The 26,675-nt window shown below is 37.2% G+C and overlaps 1 protein-coding gene across 4 annotated transcripts in view; it reads left to right on the top strand.

The window, feature by feature from the left end:
- Window positions 1-392: 392 nt before the first annotated feature.
- Window positions 393-26,675, top strand: part of LOC139975228 (E3 ubiquitin-protein ligase TRIP12-like) — a 72,717-nt gene continuing 46,434 nt past the window's right edge. Inside the window, exons 1-6 of one of the 4 annotated variants that reach the window (XM_071982969.1) lie at window positions 393-552; window positions 4,083-4,282; window positions 4,929-5,674; window positions 9,428-9,521; window positions 22,609-22,754; window positions 25,025-25,108. In XM_071982969.1, coding sequence (XP_071839070.1) covers window positions 4,152-4,282; window positions 4,929-5,674; window positions 9,428-9,521; window positions 22,609-22,754; window positions 25,025-25,108 — 1,201 coding nt within the window. In that variant the 5' untranslated portion in view covers window positions 393-552; window positions 4,083-4,151. Of the gene's footprint in view, window positions 553-577; window positions 715-4,082; window positions 4,283-4,928; window positions 5,675-9,039; window positions 9,198-9,427; window positions 9,522-22,608; window positions 22,755-25,024; window positions 25,109-26,675 lie in introns of those variants that run through there. The other 3 variants (XM_071982970.1, XM_071982971.1, XM_071982972.1) reach the window with 3 other exon arrangements.

The raw sequence follows: 26,675 nt of genomic DNA, 5'->3' as shown, positions 1-26,675 counted from the left end.
ATCCGATCAAATGATATCTTCATTTTCGTGATGCTTTCACACTTTTCAACATCAAAATAAAATTAATGTTACTAAAGCTAGAGTTAGAAGAAAGTACAAAAGGTTTTATATTTATTCCTTTGTCTTTGAGCTACTGGCAAAACACATGTGAGGTCTCCGTCTTTTTTTACGATTTTAATTACACTTTCACTTTTCATAATTTCATTGTACAGAAGATGAATGGATTTGGGATCAACAGTAGTGGAAGGAAGAAGTTCTATCAACGGAGGTTACAGTTTATCGAAGAGTTATTTACTGAAGTTTATTTATCAGCTGAAGCCGCCCCACAGAAGCTTTCAGTCGATCTGTATCTTTTTGTTGCGGTCACCGCAAAACGATGCGATTTACCATCTGGCCCACGTTGCTACAGTAGCAAAGAGGTATAGAGGGCGACATGTTAGACACGAAGGGAAGGCCTATGTTAACTCCACGAAAATTCTGAAGGGCAGCCGGTCTTTTCCTTTTTCTCTTAGTACCATCTATGCTGATTTGCTGTGTATTTTTCCTCTCACGGTAATATTAAGATCATATTATTCATCAAGCTCTCATTAAAGTGGTGTATTTTGCTTTAACGCAGTCACATTTTCGACTCTTAGAGATGACATTCTATTTTTGCGCAGCTGATGCTTTCGTAGAGCATCAGGGCCACGAAAGGATCCATGAAATATGGCTCTGGTGTGCTATCTAACTTCGCTTTCATCAATGAATTACGGATCTTTCCGACTTTTGGCAATTGAAATAGTCTAACGAGAAAAGATTATGTATAATGGTTGTTCCTCAAAGCCAGAAACGAAAGAAGTTGTCGGGCCCATATCCATGAACGTTAGGCTAGCTATGGTAGCCAGACCTTACTTAGGCCTATGCTATGTATAATATACGTTTTAAAAGCCTACAGTAGGTATGCCTACAGTAGGTATGGGATAGGCCAGGACTAATGTGAAGCCTTCTACCTAACTAAACCTGGTAGGCCTAGTATTACTAGTACCACTTTTTTTGTACTATCGAGGACGGTAGGCTAGTAAGCCTAACTATTAGTCATAGCCTAGTGCAGTATCATTACCTAATTAATGCTAATTTAAGTCAGTCTAGTCTATACAGTGATGTTGAATGATGAGAGATGGTCTATAATGGTGCTTAGTGGATCCTTTTTTTGCAAATTCATAGATAGGTGTACATTAAGCATCACCAAGAAAGTAAGTGCCTTAGGCTTTAAATGTTGCTTCTCTCTGATCATAACATAAATTATAAATATTGTCGGTGCATGAGGCCTTACTTGATGCCACTTCGAAGCATCTGAGAGGGACTTACTAACCAAAATAGCTTATGAATTTGCAGAAACTGAGGATTTGAACCCTTACTCATGAGTCTATTGGAAAAAATATAACAGAAATATGCAAAGCGGCCATTTTTTTTTCAGGGTGTGTATCCATCACAGTGGACCAACACAGCAAGTACGACAACGTTTCAGTACACAAACTTGTAAATTATAGGCTGTCTAATAGCTGTAGAATGCTTTGCATGGTCAAGATCTAGAAATATGCAAGATTTTTTCCAGAATTATCTTGTGTTACTTATGCATCTAGGTGAAGCCTAGGGTTCATATCATTGTTTGGAAAACTGATAGGTGACAGTAATACTCATACCAAACTGCATAGTTGTCTTTAAAGGCATTAAAGACTCGCCCCAAACCCTGTGCGGCCATCTGAAAAAGTTAACTTTCCCTTGCTTGCAAGTGACGTTTTGTTTGTGTCGCTACAAAATGCAGACAGTAATGAAACGTGATACCTTGTTATCATTAGCTGGACCTGAGATGTCCATCGCTGTATCGTTTGTACACTGTGCTGTGGGTATTGACCGCAACTGTATGTACTGACTGTACACTAGTGTCTAATTACCGACGGGAGCAAGCTGTGTGTGTATTTTCTGGGATCGATGGTGGTGTCTAACACTTGTGTTACACCTCATTCGAAACTAGGTCAGGATTAACAGCATTAGAAGTTCCTTTTAACGCGAGTCTTCACACCCATTAATAGCAATATGTACTCAACAGGTTTTTATGGTTTGGATTATGATAAGTTGAGCATACATGTATTTAAAGTATGTTTCTAGAAGAAAAGGAAGAAGGTTAGTAGAGATGAAATGTTAAAACTTAACAATGTTGTTTAGGCCTAGGTCATGAGTACTGTTCAGCCTCGAAAATACACTGGTGCAAGGCGATTTGATTTGCCCTCTGTTTTGTCAAAACAGCCGTCTGAAAAACATCGCCAGGGCGAACATAAAATGAAAATGTGATCAAAATCATCTCCAGTATTATGTCACTAAGAGATATCATTACTAAATTCTGTTACAGTATCAAAGAAATCAGTAATTTTCGGATTATTTCTGTTTAAATGCAACCTTTTGGGTCCCGGAAATGTTGATGTTTTTGATGCACTTGTTCTGCGAAATGTTCATCAGAGCATTATTCAGTCATTGCTGCAATTTGTAGTATGTATAATAACAAGTGTTATGTGCTATTAGCGTACGTCCCATTGTCACTTCTACTGATGCACACGGCATCATTGTCTTGCATATGGCCGCTGTAGGAAATAGTTATCAGTTATCAGTAGTAGAAAAATAGCAAGCCCCCTCCCCCTCCAAAAAAAGTTTGTCCCCTAACAAAGCTTGCATCTCTATCAAACACCAATTGCAGTTATTGTATGACCTACTTTTAGTAGTATAATTGTAAAGATGCGATATTATCACTGCCTATACTGTGTGCATGTTCTATACAATATATAAGGCAGATGGCCCAGTGCCCTAGCTTTGCTGTTTTACAGTGGCGGCCTGCCCCATCCTCCGTTGGCTTGCCCTGCCCTGCCCTTTCAACCAAGTTTCATCGCCTAGCCCCTGTTGCATCAGCCATTGTACTTCCCTACTCGCCAACTCCGTAGTAGCTCCATGCTTTGACCTTGCAGCGATTTCAACTCTTCAAAAATCCCTGTTCTACAATGTGATTATCTTTCACTAAATTCCACACAGTTCACTACTGCATTACTGTACATAGCCTGTTTGAACATATGAGTTTCAACTACACATGCGCAAATCCTCAAACCTGACCCAACATTTACCCTGGGCGCTTTGCAGTGTTTGCAAACAACCAGCTCCATAAAAAATTACAGTAGTCCTATTTAAACAACTTTTTATGCAATGTCGATTTAAAAAAAAAATCAAACTTCAGTGTCTACTTTCGAAGATACAGGAAGTAGAGTAGTTAACACATGAACGTTGCACAGAAAGAAAAGGTGACTGAAGCATATGGTCAAAAGGACTGCCAAAATGTTTGCAAGAAAGAAACTATTGTCTTTACGGAGAGAAAAAACATACTGAGAGATGGAAAATCCTTTTCAGTATCAGAGATGTTAGCTTCCCACAAAATACATAGATTGTCTCAACTCATAACATTTCCTGATCAAAACAATGGTTCAAATATTACGCGATAGTCTAGCAAACAATTCAAGCACATCTTCGTAACATAAGCGCTTGTTGTCAAGGTTAGGAAGTACAGTATGTAGTGTTTGCAAGGGGTATCTGGGTACCCACCTGACGTGATACTACCCAATTTCTAATTTATTACACCGAATCCTATGCAAAGTGATTTTTTTTTTTTTTTTTTGCAAACCGATGGTTAGGCAAGATTTTCCAATTTAATATATTTAATTAGATTTAGAGAATATAATTCATTAAGTATAGCATCCAAGATGTAATATCTTCATACATGAGGGTAAACAATTTTTTTCGGGTACCCGGATACCCGAAGGGTAACAGCTCTCGGGTACCCGGTTCCCGATTTTTGGACCTGTGTAAACACTAATGTAATGTGTTGTAAAATTATTCATGAACATGTGTTCATTTATTCATTTGAAAGTAAGCCAGTGAACAAGAAGTTTGTTGCACATTGGTATCATGACAGTTTGTGTTAAGTTTGTAGCCTGGTTAAATGCACTTGAATGTGAAATCTTGTGAATTAGTCCGATTAAAGTTGTTTTTCTCCTTGTCCACAGAACAAGTGATGAGCTTGAGGCTCAGTTAACTAGCCCAGGGAATGTCTGGGATTGTGCCTACTGTTTATTATGGCCGACCAGAACCCTAGCTTTAATCAACCTGGGGGGTCGCAGCGCCGCATGAGACAAGGTGCCACATCTGGGTCGTCTGTCTCGTCACACTTGTCACAGGACAAAACTTCAGCCACAAATAACAAAAGGTATGCAAGAACTGATCCATTTTAAAGTTATCATGTTTGCATGGTGTTGTATCTCTGATGCATTCTGTCTAGGGATGTGTTAGTGAAATGGTCCCATGCATTCTGTCTAGGGATGTGTTAGTGAAATGGTCCATATGACCATGAGGAGATCCCTTTGAAGTATACCGGCAGATTAAATACAGTCTTTGTTTCACTGGGGAGACGCTGATAGAATGAATCAGCAAACCAGCAGTAGTTCAAGCCTCATTATGCAATCAATTTAAAACAAAACCTAACCGATTGCTACCTGGTATACCATCCTTTTTGGTACTTATTGTGTAGTAAAATAATCACACAACCACAACGAAGTACTTTTTTGCCAACATTTTGGTGGTCCCTTCCTAGAGACTATGTATGATAAAAGTGTAAGGGGCCTTTAATCTCATGAGGAGATTGTTAGAATGGTTAGGCTGATTCAATGTGGATCTAGTGTCATTCAGGTTCTTGGTTACAGTAAGACCTTCAGTGATAACAAGTAACTATTTCCCCATTCCCCAAAACTTGATGTGCCGTCCAGATTTGTGTAATAAAAATTTTTTTGACTATCCCTTCTTGTGTCACTTTCTACTGTTTTGCATTTATTTTCACTCTTCTTGTCTTACTGAAGGAAAAAGCAAAAGTCCGGATTAAAGAGGAAATCCACTCCAGAAACAAGTTCCATTCCAGAAAAGGTCAAAAAGGGAAGTAAAACTGTTATATCTGATCTGACATTTTCCTCTCAATCCTCAAGCAAAGAGTTGAAAGTAGCAATTGAGAAAGTTCATCGCACCCCAAAAGACTCACAGCAGACGTCAGTCTCCCATAGTAGGTCATTGCCTACCTTCCAAACAAACTTACCTGGACCCTCAAAACACTTATCCTCTGCCTCAAAGCTTGAACTGAAACGAGGCAAGCAGTCCAAGAGGAGGAAACAAGAGGAGGAGGCCGAAGAAGAGGAAACTGAGATAAACATTACCCCAAACTCTCTCAGATCTTACTCGAGGACTCACCCGTACCGCTTTCAGTCTATCGATTACTACGCTCCTCGGCGTTTATCCAAAGGAGGGATCAGCGTCGTGTTTGAGACTTCTCCCGGTAGAGTCTCGATTCCCGAAAGCCAATCTCTACCCTCTGTATCCAGTCTGGGTGGTTCAAAGACGGAAGAAAAGGGAAACAGTGATATATCAAAGTCCAGCAAAGGCCTCAAACACAGCTCGGGATCAGATACAAGCGTTAAAGGTGAGGCGCCAACGACCTCCGGAGTTCAAACCAGGAGGCAGAGTGAACCGACTAGTAGCTCCGGTAAAAGCAAACGGAAAGCGAGTGCCGGCACCAGCCCTGCTAGTTCCAAAGGAAAGAGCAGTACTTCTAAAGGTGAGTTTCCTGGTTGACCTTTAATACTCCAATTGCTAACAATTGACACCATTTGAATGTACGGGTTATTTATTGTTCAAATTTGTGGGATGAAATGGAATAGTGTCTGTTTCAGTAGAATGGTTTTCAGTGGTTGTGTTTGATTTGTATTGAGATCACCTATGACCAAAATATGAACTCTGTAGAGAAAATATGTTCAACAACTGCAGTACCGCTCTGATGAATTTCATAGTCATGGGATGTTTATATGCCCTTTAATGAGTAACAGCATTCTAGTAGCTTGTGGGGAGATTAAAAGTCAACAAGGAAGCAAACTTTGTCTATCATTGATGAATCCCGTGTTGTACTGCATTGTGGATGCCTTCTTCATCTGGGGTGCTTTGGATAAACTGGAGAGGCCATAGGTCATTTGAGATTTCCAATGGCCATAAGTATAAAAACCTAAATAAGCTGAGGCTACTCAATGCCCCTTAATGAGTACTAGCCATCGAGAAGTTTGATGGAAATGAAAGGTCAATTGAGGTCAACAGTTCTGTACATAAAATCTGGAAATTTTGTGAGCAAGCTATAGGCAATACATCTAGCTTTGATGAGTCTCATGGATTAATTTTGGTATTATTGTGGATTTGTGGTGGCCAAATGTCATTTGAAATCATTGATTATCAAAATCTGAAAACCTTGTGAACAAGTTCACACTGTAAGTTTAGTTCTCTCACTTGGTATGCTGAGCCCCTTACTGAGTTAAATATGTATTGCTATAATTTTCGTGTGGAGATGCTATTGTACAATAGGTCTGAACTATTTAAGCACCACATATACTTGTCAGAAAATGAGATGTCTTTGTTCCATAGAGTTGATGTTTGTTTTTGTTGGTACTTCAGCACACCTGGCCTTGTCATACTCTTGTTTGCACAAATGAGAGGCCAAAGATGGGTATTTATGCGGTGTCAAAGATGACCTAGTTCTGTGTGAAATGCTAGTTGAGTTTAGGGAAAGTTCTTCTTTTTTTTTTTTAATTTTAAAAACAAATTAAAGCCATGTAATATCCATTACTAACATTTGTTAAATGGAATGGTGGTATAACTGATTTGTTTTTCTCAAAAACTAGGTAAAGAATTTCCATGACTTCACAACACATCTATGTGACTGTCAAGTATTCCCCACAGTAAGAGGCAAGTTGGCATAAGACAGACATATACATCCATGAGCAAATGAAAAAAAACAAATTAGCCTGAAGACTTGCTTAAGTCATGTTTATCATAGCATTTTCTGGCTTATAGAAACAGCCTGTTAATACAGGTCTCTATTAATACTAAGTGCATGCAAAGGCTTCAAATGTCCCTGTGCAGAATACCTTCAGCTTTGCATTTGTTGCCGTTGCAAATTGGTCTATGTTCGGGCGGCCCATTCGGTGGAAAAGTCTGTCAGGTTGATGCGAGATTAGAGACCATTCTGTCGGGTCCAGATTCCCCCTGGAGAGTGCATCTGCCTCTCTGTTGCTTTTCCTGGCTATGGCGGGGGGGGGGGGTGCCTGTAGGGCCAGGTCATTCCTGTGACACAGATATAAGAGGTTCCAAACTGCTGCACAGGGATGGTAACCTAGTACCTCCTTGGTGATTTATATATGCTACCACCATCATGTCACATAAAACTGTGACTAGGTGGCCCTGAAGGTGTGGAACAAAGTGTAGTATTGCCCTCCTCACCGCCTCTAGTTCCAACTCGTTCCAACTCGCTGATGTGTAGTCTGGTCAGGTCTGGCAACCAGGTCCCTGCCGCTGTGAAGGCTAGCCAAAAAGCGCCCAGCCAGATAGCGAGGCGTCAGCTATTATCGATTTCACAGGCCTTTTTGTCATTGAAAACCCACAAGAAAAATAAACACTTGAAGCATAAGCCATGAACAGCTTCACATAATAGGTGAAGAACACACAAATATGAAGAATAATAACATTTACATTGAGCTATAGAGCGTTAAATATTTTTAAACGAACACTCTGGTACGTACAGCAACAAAGGTAACGGTACTACGTTTATGGTGCATTCGGTACCTATAACATAACAGAACTAACGATACAAAAACGTCAAAGGTTACTTATGCAGCACTTGGAAAGCATGTTGAGAAACTTCTCTTTCAGATCATGAAAGCCAACACATTCAGGAAACGTCCGAAAAACATTTTCCAAGACTATCTTCAGAGTAGGCTTCTTAACTTTTAATGGTAGAATTCAAAAGGAGGTGATGGGCAATGACCCTGAGGAGGGTCGAGGGGGTGCAGTGCTAAAATATTGCCAGTTATTAGGCTAGGTAGATGGGAAGAGACAGGTAAATAGCCAAACCAGGGAGTTTTGGAGGTTATGTACGGAAACGATGCCAACTTTTTTATTGAAAGTTTATCCTATTGCGTTGAGTTTCTAAAAATACTGAACAAGTACCTTTTCCCCCTACCAATATGTACTGCAAATGGCCGAACACATGCATTTAGCAAGTATATACCATTAATTTTGAGTCCTTAACACAGTACCAATTCCAGCCACCTGCACATCACCCCAACTGAATGAGACCCTAATCAGCAGCAACTGTCGCATGAAATTGGAAACATTTAACACTGCAACCTCACTGATCTACCTCCAGGTCAATTCCCCCCCCCCCCCCCCACACACACATGTGCTCTTCCATTCTGGAGGTTTTCAACTACAATTTCAGCATCATTTTTCATGTGTTGGAAACTGTTTGGCTTTTGAAGTTTGGTGAATCTGCACTTCTGCACTACTTAAGGCACTTCAGATGGGAATTGTAGGTCGACTGTACAGTACTGTAGGCCCTAACTGTTGACATTTGTGTGGTAAAAAGAACATGCTTTATTAAGCTACTGAACATCTGTCGTGACACAAATTCCAGGGGCAGATCATTTGTTTTCTGTTACGAGTGGCTTTGCTTTGCGAGAGACTTTACACTGCAAACAGCACGAGCTCTGCTTTAAGCAATATAGTTCAATCCATTGATTAGATTGTATGTTTGTCGAGTAAATTAATTGAAAACACTGAAACAGGTGACCATTTGACCTCATGAATGTACCCAATTGGTTACCCTTTAAAATGGATGACAATATGGCTCTTATTCATTGTTACCTTGAACATCACCTAAACACCAGGCCGTTCAACAGACAGGTATGACAAAGAGATCGGGAGGAACCTTCCGTCACGCTCCCCTGAACAGGATGTCATTGTTCCTCTGTAGGTTTGCTTAATTCATTGAGAAAGAATTGTTTGTTTTTGAAAATTGCCATACATATTATAATTGTGAACTATAGTGCATAATACGAGCTAGAAAGGGGGGAAACGGTGAAAAGAAGGAAGGTCACAGAAGAAGGCCAAGCTAAACGAGTACAGTCAGCACTGTCTGTTAGCCGGTCTATATGATTACACTTCATTCTGTCCCAAATAGGATGGTATTAACTGTTACTATTGTAAATCTAGTCACACCATGGAACGGCTACGTAAAGTGGTCTCTGTGTTCGGTGAAGGTAAGTCTACATTAAGCCTTGATATTCGGCCCTGGTGTAATTGCTAATCTTCTTATTATTAGTGGAACAACATACAAATATACACACACAGTCAAATACAAATATACTTTACAGACACACTGTGAATTTCAAACTTATGTTTGTTGTTTTGTTATTAAAGTAGTCAGTGGTAAATGATTTCTACAGTGTTGTTTAGATCAGAAATCAATGGATCATTTTTGCTTCCTCAGGAAAAGGGCGAACAACAGCAAGAACAACGGGCGCCTCAACTTCAAGCCAGGCTGCGAGCACAAATTCCACGACGGGAACCTGTGCCAGCACAAGGTGAGTATTGTGAGGTGTTCTTTGCCATCCACAATATTACAGACAAAGTTTTGTAAAAACATGGTATTGGTCATCATGGGTAGTCTACCAGTCATGGTATTCAGTCACAAATTTAGTGTTGTCTGTTCAGTTCAGTTTATTTTATTTTCACTTGTATGTAAAAACCAATGATGGAACAACATGTATCATTTCAATAAGTGGAATGAGAGCTGAAGAAGATAGATGTATTTACAGGCAGCTCCCCTTTGCAGAAGTAAGGGCAAAATGTATTTAAAGCATTACAAACAATAGTAAAGGGAGGGGGGGAACTGTTGACAATTTATAAAATGATGAAGAAAATGGGAAAATAATAGCTAATCTGTAATTAAGTAACAATCATAGTCAGTTGCGTGGCCCAGTCTTTCCTTTAGGAGCTTTTGTGATGCAATGTACATACAGTACTGTTGTGTTTGTCAACAGTAAGAAAGGGGTGCAAAGTTCCAAAACTTTGCACCTCCCATTGTTTGGTGTACCTTTCTTGAAATACTGTAGGTGAACTATAGATGAATATTGAACTACACAATGAATTTAGAGTTACTTGTAACTGTTGCATTCATGAATAAATTCTAGGGTATTAATGAAATTAAAAATTGTCTTGTGTTTGCTTTGTAAAGATGTAATAGTTTACCTTCTTGGGGAAAATGTTAGATATGGTCTCAAACCTGCAGTGACTGTTGCCACTTAAAGGCTATCTTTGTTTGTTTATGATTTTCTGCTTGTTCTGTGTAGTCAAAATGAAGCGTAATGTTTTAAAATTTCTGTAATCAAGTTTACCAAAGTTTGGTGGTTCATAAAGTTGCATGAAAACAAATTTGGAGGCCCTAACAGACCACACTCCGATGTCTCTATGTGTACATGTATACAGTACATCCAGAACGTTGCTATTCATTACTTGTGTGACCTGAGTAGAAAAATGAAATTAACACTAGTAATTGAACAGTAGTAGATGCAGGTTCCAGGAAAAGGAGCTATATTGCCATTTTGTTTTAGATTCTAGAAGCATGCATCTTTCTTTCACATGTGCCATTTCTGACAATGTACAAGTATAAAAATTATAGGTTAAACATTGTACAGTTTGCAAGTTGCATTGAGAAGGTTAAAATTTCTTGAGTCTCACATAATATTGTACATACATGTCACTAGTATTGGCACTGTTTACACTGGTGCTTTTCACAGTATATTACTAAGTACTGTACACATACTGTAAGAAAGTTGTGAGGCAGTGTTTTTTTCTAGCAGCCACCAGCAACCATCAGGTAAAGAAGATCACTTGCTACATTGTTGTATCATGCAACTTACAAAGATAAGTATTGTACTGAAGGGTATGACATCTTGTCTGTAAACGTGATGTGATCGGCATAAAGATGCTTTTGTCTAGCTTTTACTCAAAACGGAATTCAAAATTGTTACAACTTCTGGATAAGATAGACATGTGGTGGATCTTTGTGACAAGTTCGTTACTGTAGGTGTGGTAAGACACAATATGACCTGTTTTGAGATGATACAATTAAACAACATTTGGATTTGAATTAATTTTCATATCTACAGTTATTTCCAAAGAACTAGTAAAGATTTCAGGAATTACACAGAAGATATGAGTCCTTAGTATTTGTGGTGTAAATGAACAATAAGTGAAAACCAAAATGTTGCTTGTCATCACAGTCAGATATGGTATAAATCTCACTGAATTCTAGAAATGATTTCATTTCCCACGAAAATGTGAGAAAGACCCAAAGTTGTTCAGTTTAACGTTAGTTACGGTGTGCCATTATCTAATATTCCCAAAAATGACCTTGTTGCCATTTTCAAAGTTTCATTTGACAATGGTAGGTAGAAGAATCTGAAGCAAAGTAATCCCAATTACATATGTTTATCTTGAATGGTAACATTCCACCTCTTTGAGGGTGAAATGGACACCACGTAACTATTAAACATTAAACATTTGGTATCCTCCCACAATCGAGCAGTTTGAAAAAAACAACATTTCATTATGTTATCTTTTCAGTAGATATATAGTACACAAATAGTAGTATTTTCTGATGAAGAAGCCTTTGTTCTCCAATGTTAGAAAACAATTAATTACAATCCTGATTGAATGAAAACTAAGCATACATGTGTGTTCTGTTTTGCAAGCCAATATTGTGTCTTTACATGTATATATATACAGGCATGTATGGTAAACTTTATCATGTATTGCAAATAGTACTGGAGTGAACAAAGGGGGATGTGGTAAGGGATTCTTGTCGAGACTGTTTATCCATGGAAGAATTATGGCCCATTGTCAGACAAAGGGTTGCAAGGTACTGATCTCTTCATCCGAGATTCCAAGTGCTGTGGATTAGGGTCAGGGCAGTATTTGCTATGATAATCTACTCTCTACCTTTGTAAGTTTGTATGGCTCCATAGTACTGTACTGTTCCTGCTTGGGCAGTATTATCTTGGGACTGCCACCATGGTTCATATGTCCAGTGGTATTGAAAATTTACTGTGCAGTAATTTATACTGTAGGTTCATAATAATAATGTAGATTTATATAGGGCCACTCCAGGAAAGGAGTAACTGCTTATGGCACTTCATAATTCAAGTAGTGTCACCATTCTACAGGTACTTACATACAGTACATACATGTACTGTACATGCATTGTACATGCACGGTACCTGCACTGTACATGCACTGTACATGCATTGTACATGTACACATGCTCACATACATGTGCATCACATCTATGTACAGTACTGCACGTGTGCGATACTGTGTTCACACTTGTGAGCAATAAATTGCATATTTACGGTACAATGTTGACTATGTTCAGAACTGGCATATATTTTCACCATTCTATACAAAATGCTGCACATGTGGACACAGCTACTGTGCATGATACAACTAATTTTCACTACTTTATTATTCCCCAGTTGCTATGGTATAGCCTATTGTGTGAGACTTTCTGAGAGTGTTGGTCATTGTAAATGTGATGTGACTGTTACAATTACTGGTTTATTCCTTACAGAAATTGCAATATTATATATATGAGAGTACTTTCTACCCCAAAAAAATGTGGGTCATTCAGTATATTCCAGTCTACGGTAAACATTATAAACCAAGGCTCATTGTGAAAGCTATTTTTCATCTGAATTTAATTTTGGCCTGTACTGTAATTTAATTGATAGCTTTCCATATATTATACAGTGTGTAAATTATGAATAGTGTTTAATGTATACCTGTACATTTATGACTCAGTCACTCGCTATTGGTCTGTTATCATGGAGCTCTAACAGTTCATGCCTGTGATGATGTTACAAATCACCTTCAAAAAAAAGGGGAGAAAAAAAGTATTAATAATCCTTCTATTGCACCTCTCTCTGTCACAAGATGTCAACCAATGTGTAGACCAAATGATATTAAATTCAAGTGTATACTGTACGTAGTACTTACTTAATAGATAGGTCTGTATATATACAGTAGCATATCTACAATATACAAGCATTGTCTTGTTATAAATACCCTAGCCTACTTCACTTGTATGGCACTGTGTGTGTACAGTACTGAAACATGTTCATTCTGAAAGTATACCTACCCTAGATATAATGTACAATAGCAAACATATGCGGTCTGGAATGAAGGCATCATTGGAACCTCAATTTATTAGTGTACAGTATGCCTACCAAAGGAAACCTGTTAATTTATGTCGATTTTAGCCAACATTCTAATTTTTCACAGAGAAGATAACTTACAGGCACATGTATCTATTTAAAGAATATAATATTGTCAGACAGGAGGTGGGGTATTGCTGGTTTGCTGTTGTTATTTACATCACTCCTCACTCACCAATCTCGTATGCACTCCGATCGACCCTAGGCTAAGAACTGAAAACATTCTTGACACAGCCCCCCTCCCCACGCCCCCCCCCATGCCACCATGTTGTTACATTGCTTCATCTCCATTTTCACAATTTTGTAGTGCTCTCACAGTTAGTGATTTGGCTGAAAGCATGTTAATGAGATTTGTAATATTTTGATACATCCTGTGGGGTCTTGTTAAATTAACAACTGCAATTATCTCTTTAAGGATTTCTTTGCCAGGAACTTTTGGTCTTCAACATTAGTTTGTAAGAATAAGCTTTAAAAGCTTATTGACCTTGGTAGTTTGCATCTGTTTGGACCATTCCAACGAAGTTGTATCAACCAGTTCATTAAATAAAGGCCATATTCTATTACCTTTTTTTAATCTGAATCGTCATTCCCACTGGCCCCCTTTAAGTAGCTTTAGATCAAAAGATAATTCTCTGTTGTCAAAATTCTCCCTAAACAGACATTTGAGTCCAATAGCACCTTTCATATTGGTAGTTATTTTTACACACACACGCATACACACACATACACAAGAAGAAAGGGGACAAAGAATCACTTTGCTGGAGCTTAGTTCTCATTTACCTATAGATACGATAATAGTGATTTGGAGGCTATATTTGTTTCCTTTCAAATTTTTGCTATTATTTCACAATTTTCAATTAGTATTGTCATTATAAATAGAGTGCATTCACTATGGACAGTACAAATTTGTGTGTTCCATGGTGTACTGTAAACTTGCAGCATTATATGGTTACTGTAGTTCCCATACACACACATGTATATAGAAATAGATCAGTAGTTTTGTATGTGTACAGATCCTTGCATCTACACAGTGTATACACTGTAGTGCCTACTCAACTGTACGTATACACATGATATATACTGTATACATACAGCTGCTAACCTTGTCCACAAGGTTTAACTAGTTTGGCCCTTCAACAATGTCAGCACTCACAAGCCTGGAGACATTCAGTTCAACTCAGTATGTACCATGGCATATTGTATGTTACTGTTAAAGGGAAACAATACTAGCATTACATGTATATGCAAGGGCCTCAGTATATGTGGGCTCAAGAAGAGGGGGGAGGGGGAAGGAGGTTGAAGGAATGGTTGTCAGGGAAATCTGATGGTTTGTTGGCAAATCATGCTTTTTGTCCAGAAAAGTTTCCCTGTTGTATCAGACACCTTTGTCACAGGTAGATTCATATTTGCCATTTTGGTCAAGAGGATCAATGAGTTTTGTACAGTAAAAATTCAAATCTAGGTCTACCTACAGTAACTTTTGAAATCTGGTGACTTTCTTTGTGTTTTATCCACAGGACTCACTTGTGTGTACTTAATGTTTGTTCAGATAACAAAAAATTATCCACAGAACAGACTACATTTTTTTGTGTACTTAATCTTGAAAGATAATCATCCATCCAGCATGTCCTAGGGACAAATAGCATATGCCCTAAACGATCAAAATTTGTGCAAACAATTTAAAAAAAACCAACATTCAGTCAGTCCTTTGCTGTGACATTCAACGCCTGCTTTGTATCGTAATATCTGAACTGCTAACCAAGTTTACTGCCCAGATTTATCCCTTTCAAGGACAGAAATGAAACTTTAGTAGTACCTAGAAGTTTATTGTAAACTTATGTGATGAGTTATTGTGGCCACAAATTGTGTAATTTGTGAAGATGATAAAATGCAAACTGTAGCTAAAACTGTAGTAAGTACACTAGCATTAATTTGATCTGCTAGTTTGATCTTTCGATATCTCAGAAGTAAGTACATATAATCATACAGATAATGGGTACCTTTGAAATTTTGGTACCCATTGAAAGGATTGGAAAGGATAGGGATCTGTCAGACTGGTGATTTTTAACATACATGTACATGTTACCAATTCCAGATTTGAAGTTATTGTCATTTTAAAAGCCTCATGATGCATGAATTCCATTATAATATATATACATGAACTAACCAATGTCTAAGTGACTGTGTCTAACTCTACAATCCTTTTGATGCTATTGTGTACTCAAGGAAAACACTCAGTCCATGTCCGATGTACTGTATTAGGCAAAATTTGGGCCCATTCACAGGATGGAGTGAATGAATAATTCAAACCAAAACGTTGGTTTCCCAACAAACAATCGCACCAACACATTCGGACACATGAGCATAATGTTTGATTTGAATACTTAATATGACTATTGAAAAACAATGTAGCCTATACCGTGAACTATTTTTTTTTCTTTTTGCTGGATTTCGTACAATCAAGGGTTTAATTGATGAATCCAGGGTCTCATCTCCAAGTAATCTTCTGTTTGGTTTTGTACACAATCTCAGGATGTTTTTGTTTCATTTTTTTCCATTTTGCTGGATCTCTGCGAATGTGCCAGCATTTTCTATATAAATACAAAAACACATCCTCCTGATTGGGTGGTTATTTACTGCACAATAGTGTCAAAAGAAGTTTGTTAAGGTCGTTGAGATGGAATGCACATTTAAATAAGGCTTTATTTATAATTTTTAAATATAATTTCCCATTGGCCACTTTTCTGTTGTTGGTTTATTTAATATATGTTACCAATTTAGGAATATGTTACCAATTTAGGAAGGATCTGGATTACCTGAAAGCATAAATAGAGGCATGTAAGGACTGTCAATTGTACCTACAAGTACTCAAATTTAAATGCAGTACTTATCCCCTGTAGCTTAAAACCTGTGCCAAATGAAACTTTCTCTAAGACTTTTTACAATCTTAGAAGCAGATAAGACAAGGATGAATTAAGCCTATGGGAAATTAAACGAATCTGATGGATTACTGCAAGGTTGACGAACTAGAAATAATGTTATTATCCACTGGCTGCTCATTTGAGCATTAGTGCTAGGTGGTGGTCTTAATCTTTTCGCCGAAAAAGAAATGAAGCGAAATTCATAAAATGTGAAGGCCTTCAGACAAGAGACTAATTGACCTGAAACTGTTCTCATCTTGAAAACACAGAATTAAAAAAATATTGAAAAAGTTCTTTAATCTTTTGTTGAAAGATCTACAAAATCTTGGCTACAGTAAAGTTATCCACATACAGTAGATCATGCACTTACCTACCCCTCTACCTTACCAGTTACCAGTGATAACATTTTACCACTGGGATCCCCCTCCTCCCCCCCCCATAAAAAACAAATTCCTTGTGAATCTATCATTGCAAATAACTGGTTCAAATATCTAAGAGAGAAAAAAGAACACTCAGCCATTGGCATATATAAGTACTGAAAGCAGTCTGTGTAGGTTAAATGTTCAAAAGTTTCTCAGCTGACATTTCAATCCCAGTTGGAGCTCGATAAACTTGTTGTGCTTGTCAGACATTACTTAACACTTTCGCTTAATAGCACTTGCACTTTGATTAGGGTCATTCTATTCAAAATCAATCAAAGGCATCATAATTTGTTGATATTAGTGAGTTAAGAAGGCGTGCAAAATTCAAGCATTTTTGGACTTATACTTTTGAGTTGCAGCCGTTTGAAGTTGAGGTGCTACGTCCACTTTTGCTTGACGAGCGTGCCTCCATTACAAAATACCAAATTTGAGTCCTTATAAACTCTTGATAAAACATGCTAGAGTCCTGAAAATAGCTGCTTAGGTCAAGATGTGGCCATAGATGATTGGAGTAACTGTTACAGAGATACAGTATATTGCCTCAAAAATGGAAAATATCACACCTCCATTTTTGCTGGTTCATTTTTGGCCACATCTTACCAGTAAACAAACATTGCTTTCAGGTTACAACCAGCCTATAGTATTGGGGTTAAAAGATGTTGCTAATACTGGGGCCATATACCACTCACTTTTGGAAATAATTTGTATGACAAGTGGCACTTTGTGTGATTTTGCCAAAATATGACCTTCATGTATAGGCCAAAAATTGCGATGACATATAGTTAAACTTATAGATTTGTATGTGGAAGTTCTATATTGGAAGGATGTATTAAGCAAACATTTTACTTGCTCCCTCACTATAAGTGCAAAAAAAAATTATCACTGAGCTTGAGGGCCATGAACTCTTTCTACTATGTTCAGTGTTTCATGCTACTGTAATATAGGGGCCACATAAAGTCAGGTAGGTAGGCAGGCTGAGAGTGTACAACAATGCCTTTTCTGAGTACACTCTTTCATAATTCTACATACTGTAATATCATTCCTTCCTGAAATGTTCATGTACCTTCATCTCTTTGTACATGTATGATTGTATGTGCCATTATCGAAATTTAAACATCGTTCCCAAAATGCATACGTATAATTACTGAAGCACTCGCAATATACATATTGACTGCTGAAACATTGTTCCCAAAATGCATATACGCATTACTGAAGCAATTTCAATATAAATATTGCATGCTGATGCTCTATAATGCTACATTTCCATGAACTGTTTTATCACTTGTTGTAGGTCTTCCAAAGGAAAGGTTTGTATTGCCTTCCTGTGTTCCCTTGTAAGCTAGGGATGCCAACAAGGCAACATGCTGGAATAGCACCCAACAAACAACAGGTCTACTTGGTCAAGACAATGCACCAGTCTCAGACTTTTTTCATGAAGTTAATTTTAACATCAAAGTGCATCTCTGACCTCTCCATACTAGTTCCAAAGTGCCACTGGTTATGATATAAACATGCTTTGTAAAGGCCAAGCTGATCTATGCAAGAATACTAGAAGCTTCAGATGATTGTCTCGATGGTTTTTGTAGTATCTGTAGAAAAGCAGTGAATCTCCTTGTGATTGCTATTAGCAGGTCAAATTAATGGTGTGACCTGCAGGCTGCTACCTGGAATTATTTTGGGTTACGATGCGGAAGGCTCAGTAACCTTTGGAATCGTGCTGGCGTGTGTGTGTGTGGGTATGTATGTGACGGCTAGCTTGTAAACACGATATCTCAACAACTACAAGTCCAATCAATGTCATACTTGGTACTGTAGGTACTGTAGATGACCTATGATGTGTAGATGTGCCATATTATTTTTGGTACCTATCTCATAAATATCAGTGAGTGGGTGTCTTAACATAAAAAACTTAAAATGTCATTCTCTTCAACCATATGTCCAATTTAGTTCATACATGGTATGGTGATGTAACTACATAGTAAAGTACATGTTCCTTGCAACAACAATGTTTGCCTCCTTAATATTCATGATTGGATGGGACTTAATGTGAAATCATCAAGAACAGCTTGTAAACATGATATCTCAACGAACATTTTAAAGTTGAATCAATGTCATACTTGGTAGGTAGTTGCCCCAAGATGAGTAGATGTGCCATATTGTTTTTGCTTCCCATGACGTGAATATTAATGAGTGGGCAGGGCTTACCATAAAATCTTAAATGTTATTCTCTTCAACCGTATGTCCAATTTAGTTCATACATGGTATGGTAATGTATTAGTCGGATGAGTATTGTGCAATGTTTTTGAGCCAGAATAATTGCCTGTATGTTAAACTCAATGGCTGGTACTTTAGGGACAAGGCAATCCCATTTGTGTGCTGTTCTGGATTGAAATATAGCACATTTATAGTAACTACATGTTCGTTGCAACAACAATTTTTGCCGCCTTAATATTCATGAGTGGGTGGGGCTTTATTTGGAAATCATCAAAAACAGCTTGCAAACACGATATCTGAACAAACACAAGTTGAAGTAATGTCATACTTGGTAGGTAGATGTTGAACGATGAGTAGATGTACCCAGTTGTGTTGGGATCCAATTTCTTGAATATTTTTGAGTGGGCAGGGCTTACCATAAGTTTTATAAATGTCAACATACTTGGTAGGTAGATATCCTGTGATAAGAATAATGGTTTTTGGTGACCATGCCATTGAATATATGAATAAATAGCTTAACGTAAAATTTGATTCATACTGGTATGGTGATGTTGTACATAAATAATAAGCACATTTTCATGATGTCTCCTACTTTGTCATTAATATTCATCAAATTGTAAGAAATAGCTTTAAAGCACAAGACACATATCAGGAATATGAATCAGTGAACATATGATATATTTGAACAAGTATACATGTCTAATCAGCTTTTTATACATGTACTTGGATAATACAATGCAATTTAGTTCATACATGGTATGGTAATGTATTAGTCGGATGAGTATTGTGCAATGTTTTTGAGCCAGAATAATTGCCTGTATGTTAAACTCAATGGCTGGTACTTTAGGGACAAGGCAATCCCATTTGTGTGCTGTTCTGGATTGAAATATAGCACATTTATAGTAACTACATGTTCGTTGCAACAACAATTTTTGCCGCCTTAATATTCATGAGTGGGTGGGGCTTTATTTGGAAATCATCAAAGACAGCTTGCAAACACGATATCTGAACAAACACAAGTTGAAGTAATGTCATACTTGGTAGGTAGATGTTGAACGATGAGTAGATGTACCCAGTTGTGTTGGGATCCAATTTCTTGAATATTTTTGAGTGGGCAGGGCTTACCATAAGTTTTATAAATGTCAACATACTTGGTAGGTAGATATCCTGTGATAAGAATAATGGTTTTTGGTGACCATGCCATTGAATATATGAATAAATAGCTTAACGTAAAATTTGATTCATACTGGTATGGTGATGTTGTACATAAATAATAAGCACATTTTCATGATGTCTCCTACTTTGTCATTAATATTCATCAAATTGTAAGAAATAGCTTTAAAGCACAAGACACATATTAGGAATATGAATCAGTGAACATATGATATATTTGAACAAGTATACATGTCTAATCAGCTTTTTATACATGTACTTGGATAATACAATGCAAGTTATAGATTCATGCTTATGAGAGCATAAAATTTGACCTCATTAATATTCATGCATGTATCAGTTTTTATACTATGTCACTAAATAGACTTTGTCAGCATGATATAACTGATTCCTGGAACCTTCCTTTTTATCTTGCCACATTAGTCAATAGGTAAGCCCTCTTCAGTTTGGTGTGCACAAGTTCATGAATATTAACATGTATGTGTGGCTTGCCACACTATGAATATACGCAACATGGTCCTTCCCGCACCCCCCCCCCCAGCAACTTCTCATGTACTGTCCTCCTCATTCTACTATTAACCACACACACACACACACTGTATCTAACTGGGATAAAGTACTGAGATAATTTAAGTAGGACATATTGGCAAGAGGATAAACTGTACCAGAACTCTGGCAAAAACCTGTACCAGAACTCTGGCAAAAAATATATAAAAAAGTTAAGGCCGTAATGTACATTGTACAATGTACATTGCATTTAACAGTGTTGTATTAGTTGTATGAGTCTTGTGCAATGTTTGTGAGCCAGTATCATTGCCTGTATGTTTAACTTCAATTTCTGGTACTATAGGGACAAGACAATCCCATTTGTGTACTGTTCTGGATTTGAAATAACCATCACATTAAACCTTATACTACGCTGTGCTGCATAAGTGTAGATATTACAACATTGAAGACAAGTCAGTTCCAATGCAGTCAGCAAAAATGATTAATAATGGAACTATATTAGCAGCAGAAATTCCATTTCTAAATTTGCCATAACTCATTGAACATACATGTGATCTAGAAAGCTGGACTTATGTGTCAAGATTATTATTATTTTTTTTAATTTAACATGGTGACATACAGCACTGTATATTTATATGTGTAGTTGTGTGTCAGTTGGAATTCAAATTCTTTGGTAGTATCTGCGATAGTAAATGGTTTAACTGTCTGACACAGAGGGATTACAGCATGGCATAGATTTGTTTTACACTTTTTGTCATATGGTTGGACTTAACACGGTCATTTAGTCTCAGCTTTATTTGTTGCATCATGATAACAAAATTTGCGCATCACTCTTTGATGATTATTCATTGTTATATATGATGGTAGGATTCCTCCTGCCTCATGGCCATTAGTCGTTCAATGGCTTCCCAAGCATAGGGGTATCCCTCTCTGCCTGTATATCAGCCTGCATATATCTTTCTGTCCAAGGTAGTTTGAAAGACTATTGCTCACTGAACCGTTGATCACTACCAATCTGTAAATTATAGGAAATTGTTGTCCATTTTCATGGCACTTTCTCAAATTAATATTGAAATTAGGGTCATTTGAGGTCAACGTAGAGCAAAGTATGAAAACTCATTTAGTGTCTTTCCCTATTAGTAACGTCATCTGATCTGGGCAAGTCATTGACGATCATTGTTACTGTAGATGACTTGGCAAAAATTTGTACAAAGAAACTGGTATATTGTGAAACATTTATAAAATAGGTGTCATGGCTATATAATGTGTTAATAATTGAAGAAGTGATATACTGTACCCTTCAAAAGCTTGTTATCTGATTTTTTTTTTATCACAGTTAGAAACAATTGTAGTTAGTAGAAGAGTGTAAAGTAGTTCAAAAAACTTCAGTCCACTTTGATATTATCACTTGATCACTTGAGGCAGGAGAGAGAGAGGAAGAGAGAGTGATGTATTTTAAAGGAAAATTAATGTGATGAAAATGTTCGTAATATTTGTCACAAATGAGATTTAGCCAGAACTCTTCATTCAGTTCTTACAATTGCTGAAGGAAATTTTATTTACAGTACTTAGCTTACTACTTTACCCTACCTGTTACCTTAAGCAGTGTTGACACAAGTAATGGAGTTTATCCTACAGATAGCAATTTATGGCTTGTGAGTTTGGGTTTCAAAAGCAGCTCTAAGAACAACATTCTTTGAATTAATTGTAATGGATAATTAGATTTGCTGAAAATACTGACAGGCTTCCATTTTCTTTTCCATTCATCTTTGGTTGGGATGCATTGTGTCTTAATAGATTGCTCTTGTCATGTGCAAGAAGTGTCTTAGATTTGGTAAAGATCAAAGGTCAACAAAAGTCTGGAAACACTGTTGATCGGTTTTTACTACTGATATATTGCATTTTTATCTGCAGGTTTAGCACTGTACACCCTCTCGTAACTGAGTTAAAGCTGTTTATTCCACAGCAACGTTATTCATCATCATTCCTCCTCCTCATCATCCTCCTCCTCCTTCTTCTTCAAGATCTAGACTTGCATTCCATCTTTTTGATTCAAATATTCTGAAATCATGCACAATAAATGAATTGAATGGAACAAGTTGAATGAGCTCCCCAAAAAAGAGTACATTGTAAAGTGTTTTTTTTTTGTGCCCCTTTCAGGAGTCGGCGTGGCTCTGGCATGAGCAAGAGAGGGCCGGGAAAGGGAGGCCGACAGGACGGGATGTCTAACCAGGACACTACCACAGAGAGTAGTGCCAGCAATGCAAACGAGTCCAACGAGGAGACATCACAAGGAGCCACAGCAGGTGAGGGTTTTGTTGCTGTAAAGCAAGAGTCTTAAATACAGTAAAGGTGATATTTGAAAAGGGCAAAACTAGAACATTTTAACCTCACTGTATCTCATTCCAGTGGTTGGTTATTTTGATGTTACAAGCTCATTTTTGTGAGATAATCACTTACTTCAGGAAATAGAGCAACCTGTTAATGAAATGAGTTTATCTTTTCTCTGATGGTTCAGTGTTATCTTTGTTGTTGTTTTTTTTTTTTTTTTTTCATGATTTTATTTGTCCATATTTGTCTTCTCAGTAGATGCACCAATTAATTAGTTCCACACAGGGTTGGCTGATTTAAATCACTGAATTAAATCATGATTTAAATCAAGTATTTTTTTTTTTTTTTTTAAACATATAAAGCACATGTAACTTGTAACATTAATCAGTGTGCAGAATCAGTTAGTCATCATCTTACACTTGTACATTAAAGGTTCCAAGGGTGTTTCCAACTAATGTTATAAAATAAACACAAAGCTTCAATGTGTTTGTCATAAATGTTTAAAATACTGTAAGACCCAGAAGTTAGTGTGTGGATCTACTACAGGGAATAAAGCATAGAGGACATGTATAAAACCGTTGTCAACTTTACCACTAAAACGTAAACACTGAAATGCGAACTTGAAGGTGTATTTGTACAGTCAATAGACTTTCAAGTTTAAGGCTGCTTCTTCATGTTCAATGGCACTTTAAATAAGAACACAAGCTGAGTAGCTTTATGAGTTCCAAGGTGGTTTCTCAGCTTAGAGTGGACCAGACCATATGGTGGTTCATTTTTTTACGGAATAGCCTTTACCTGTATGTACACTATACTATAGGATGAGATACATCCAGGTGGCAGGTGTGCACATGTGTATCAGTGAGGTCAATATCTTTCTTGTATGGAGAGAAAGATTTAATTTAAAGAAAACAGGAAGTCAAGCAGACATCCTATTGTTATGTAAATAGTTGATTATATTTTGTAACAAGATTGTGAAAATAGTACTCAACAAGGATAATGTTCTTGTTGTATACTCTAGAACATCTATTTGGGTTGGCTACATATATTTGAACAAAAGTGTAATAAAAATATGGAAAATCATAAGATTTCTTCTTTCTCCAAACTGCATAATGCATTCTATAGGCTCATACCAATCATAGAAGTACTTAAGAGACTCATAACTGCCTCAAAAATTAAGTTACCTTGACATGTGCTTTCATCAAAGATTGAAAATCTTTATTAAATCGGATTTCAATAAAAAAAAATATGTAAAAAATTTATAAAATGCAAAAAATTGCCAATCCTGGTACAACATATTGTTAGCTTTCTAAGGCACTCTACATGTTTTCCTTTGGATAGCTAAATTTATCTCTCAAACTATCTGACTATCAACTTTATGCATCAGATTAATCAGTTAAAAGCATCCACTTAACAAAATTAATAAAAAGTGTCTGAAATTTTGATGCATCAATGGTAGTAATTTGGTTGTCATTCACACCTGAAATCATATTTTTTTTCCCTCTGTGATTCTTTGCCGAACACAGTAGGAATCGTTGAAATGGTGATGGCATTTTAGTGTGTGACGCCTTGGCTTATAAATAAACACAGTAACTCAAATATTACGTGTGGATGAACTTCATAATTGATATTAAAGATGCATCTGATTGAGTACAATAACCAAATTGCACTTTGAGGTCAATGGTCATTTGAGGTCAACACAGGTTAAAATATGAAACCTTGTTAATACAATAACTCAAAAATAAAGCTTGGATGAACATAATCCTTGTTATGTGGATCTAAAGGCAATAACTTCAAAGTAAAGCTTGGATGTGCTTGCACGTAGTATGCCGCTTAGCTGATTAAGAACAAGGAACTCATTGTATTCTATGGAGGTTAAAATGTCATTTGAGGTCAACAAAAGGACAAAGTTTGAAAACTGCTAACTTGACAACTCTAAAAGTAAACCTTGAATAAACATCGGACTTAATATGTGTGTAAACACTAATAAGTGCGGTAGTAATATTGTTATGTTGTCAACAGAGCTCTTCATCTGAAACTTTTCATCAACTTCTATTATCCTAACACACTGTAGCATATGCAAACTGGAGCCTATACCGCAATTTTTGCAAAGTTCCGTGATATTTTTTTTACCCCAGGCTCATCCCTGAATTCACTGTTCTCAATTTCAACTTTTGTCGAGGAATCACTATTGCCTGTATGTAGCTTTTTTTCTGGTCGTTATGTTTATAATGCATTGTCTTTCTAGCATCCAATACTTCTGGAGCAGCCTCGGCACTAGCTACTGGAGGAGAAGGTGAAAGTGACGACTCTGAAGTCAGCAGACTTCAAGGCATGTACCCCAGTATTCAAATCATTCTTTCAGACAGTCATTACTTCCTGTATAGATCTAATGGCACTTCAAGGCATGTACCCAGTATTCAAATCATTCATTCAGACAGTCATTACTTCCTGTATAGATCTAATGACACTTCAAGGCATGTACACAGTATTCAAATCATTCATTCAGACAGTCATTACTTCCTGTATAGATCTAATGACACTTCAAGGCATGTACACAGTATTCAAATCATTCATTCAGACAGTCATTACTTCCTGTATAGATCTAATGACATTTCAAGGCATGTACCCCAGTATTCAAATAGTTCATTCAGACAGTCATTACTTCCTGTATAGATCTAATGACACTTCAAGGTATGTACACAGTATTCAAATCATTCATTCAGACAGTCATTACTTCCTGTAAAGATCTAATGACACTTCAAGGCATGTACACAGTATTCAAATAATTCATTCAGACAGTCATTACTTCCTGTATAGATCTAATGACACTTCAAGGCATGTACACAGTATTCAAATCATCCATTCAGACAGTCATTACTTCCTGTATAGATCTAATGACACTTCAAGGCATGTACCCAGTATACAAATCATTCATTCAGACAGTCATTACTTCCTGTATAGATCTAATGACACTTCAAGGCATGTACCCCAGTATTCAAATCATTCATTCAGACAGTCATTACTTCCTGTATAGATCTAATGACACTTCAAGGCATGTACCCCAGTATTCAAATCATCCATTCAGACAGTCATTACTTCCTGTATAGATCAAATGACACTTTTGTTGTCTAGCATGTAAGCAATAGACATTACTCACCTGTATAGCCAACAGAGTGTCATTTTGACATGTAGAAGCAGTGTACCACACAGCTTTAGTTTATTTGTTATTTTGGTTTATGCACAAGTTTAACCCATTGAACCCATTGTCCATGTGACCTTTGACATTTTACATTAGTTAATTAATGCATTGTAGACTCGCAGACTCTGCTAAGGGACATGTTGGTGGTCTTGGCCAGGTTGTCAATTTGGTATGAGCTCTTAATAGCCAAAATGCTGGTTTTGACGTGTAGATTCTGCTATCCTACTTGGTTTTGATGCCTCCAGCCATTTTCGCATATATATGTGATGACCAACATACTGTATTTTTGTTATCCGACCTCTGACCTTTGACCCTATGACATAGGCATGACATAATGTCACATAAGCACTACATCCAATGCCCTTGCACTTAACTATCAAGTTGGAAGTCAATTGGCCATATGGTTTAGGAGGATTCTTTTGTTCACACACTCACATGTGTATTACTTATTGACTCCCACATCATAAATATTAACCTCATGTTATTATGTCACCTTATGGAACTACAACTATTAGTCAGACCAACCCACCAAACTTCAGTGCAATGCCTCAAGGGGTGTGAGTTGGGCAGCAATTGATGTACCATGTTTGCACAAATTGTCCAGCCAGTACAATGTCTCATCCCCATTACATAACATGCGTAGGGTTCATATAGTGAAGTACAATTACATATAAGCCATGCAACGATACATTGAACA

Source organism: Apostichopus japonicus, chromosome 10, assembly GCF_037975245.1.
Source record: "Apostichopus japonicus isolate 1M-3 chromosome 10, ASM3797524v1, whole genome shotgun sequence".
Taxonomy (NCBI): domain Eukaryota; kingdom Metazoa; phylum Echinodermata; class Holothuroidea; order Aspidochirotida; family Stichopodidae; genus Apostichopus; species Apostichopus japonicus.
Note: the sequence above shows the minus strand (reverse complement) of the source record. Positions and strands in the feature narration are given on the sequence as shown.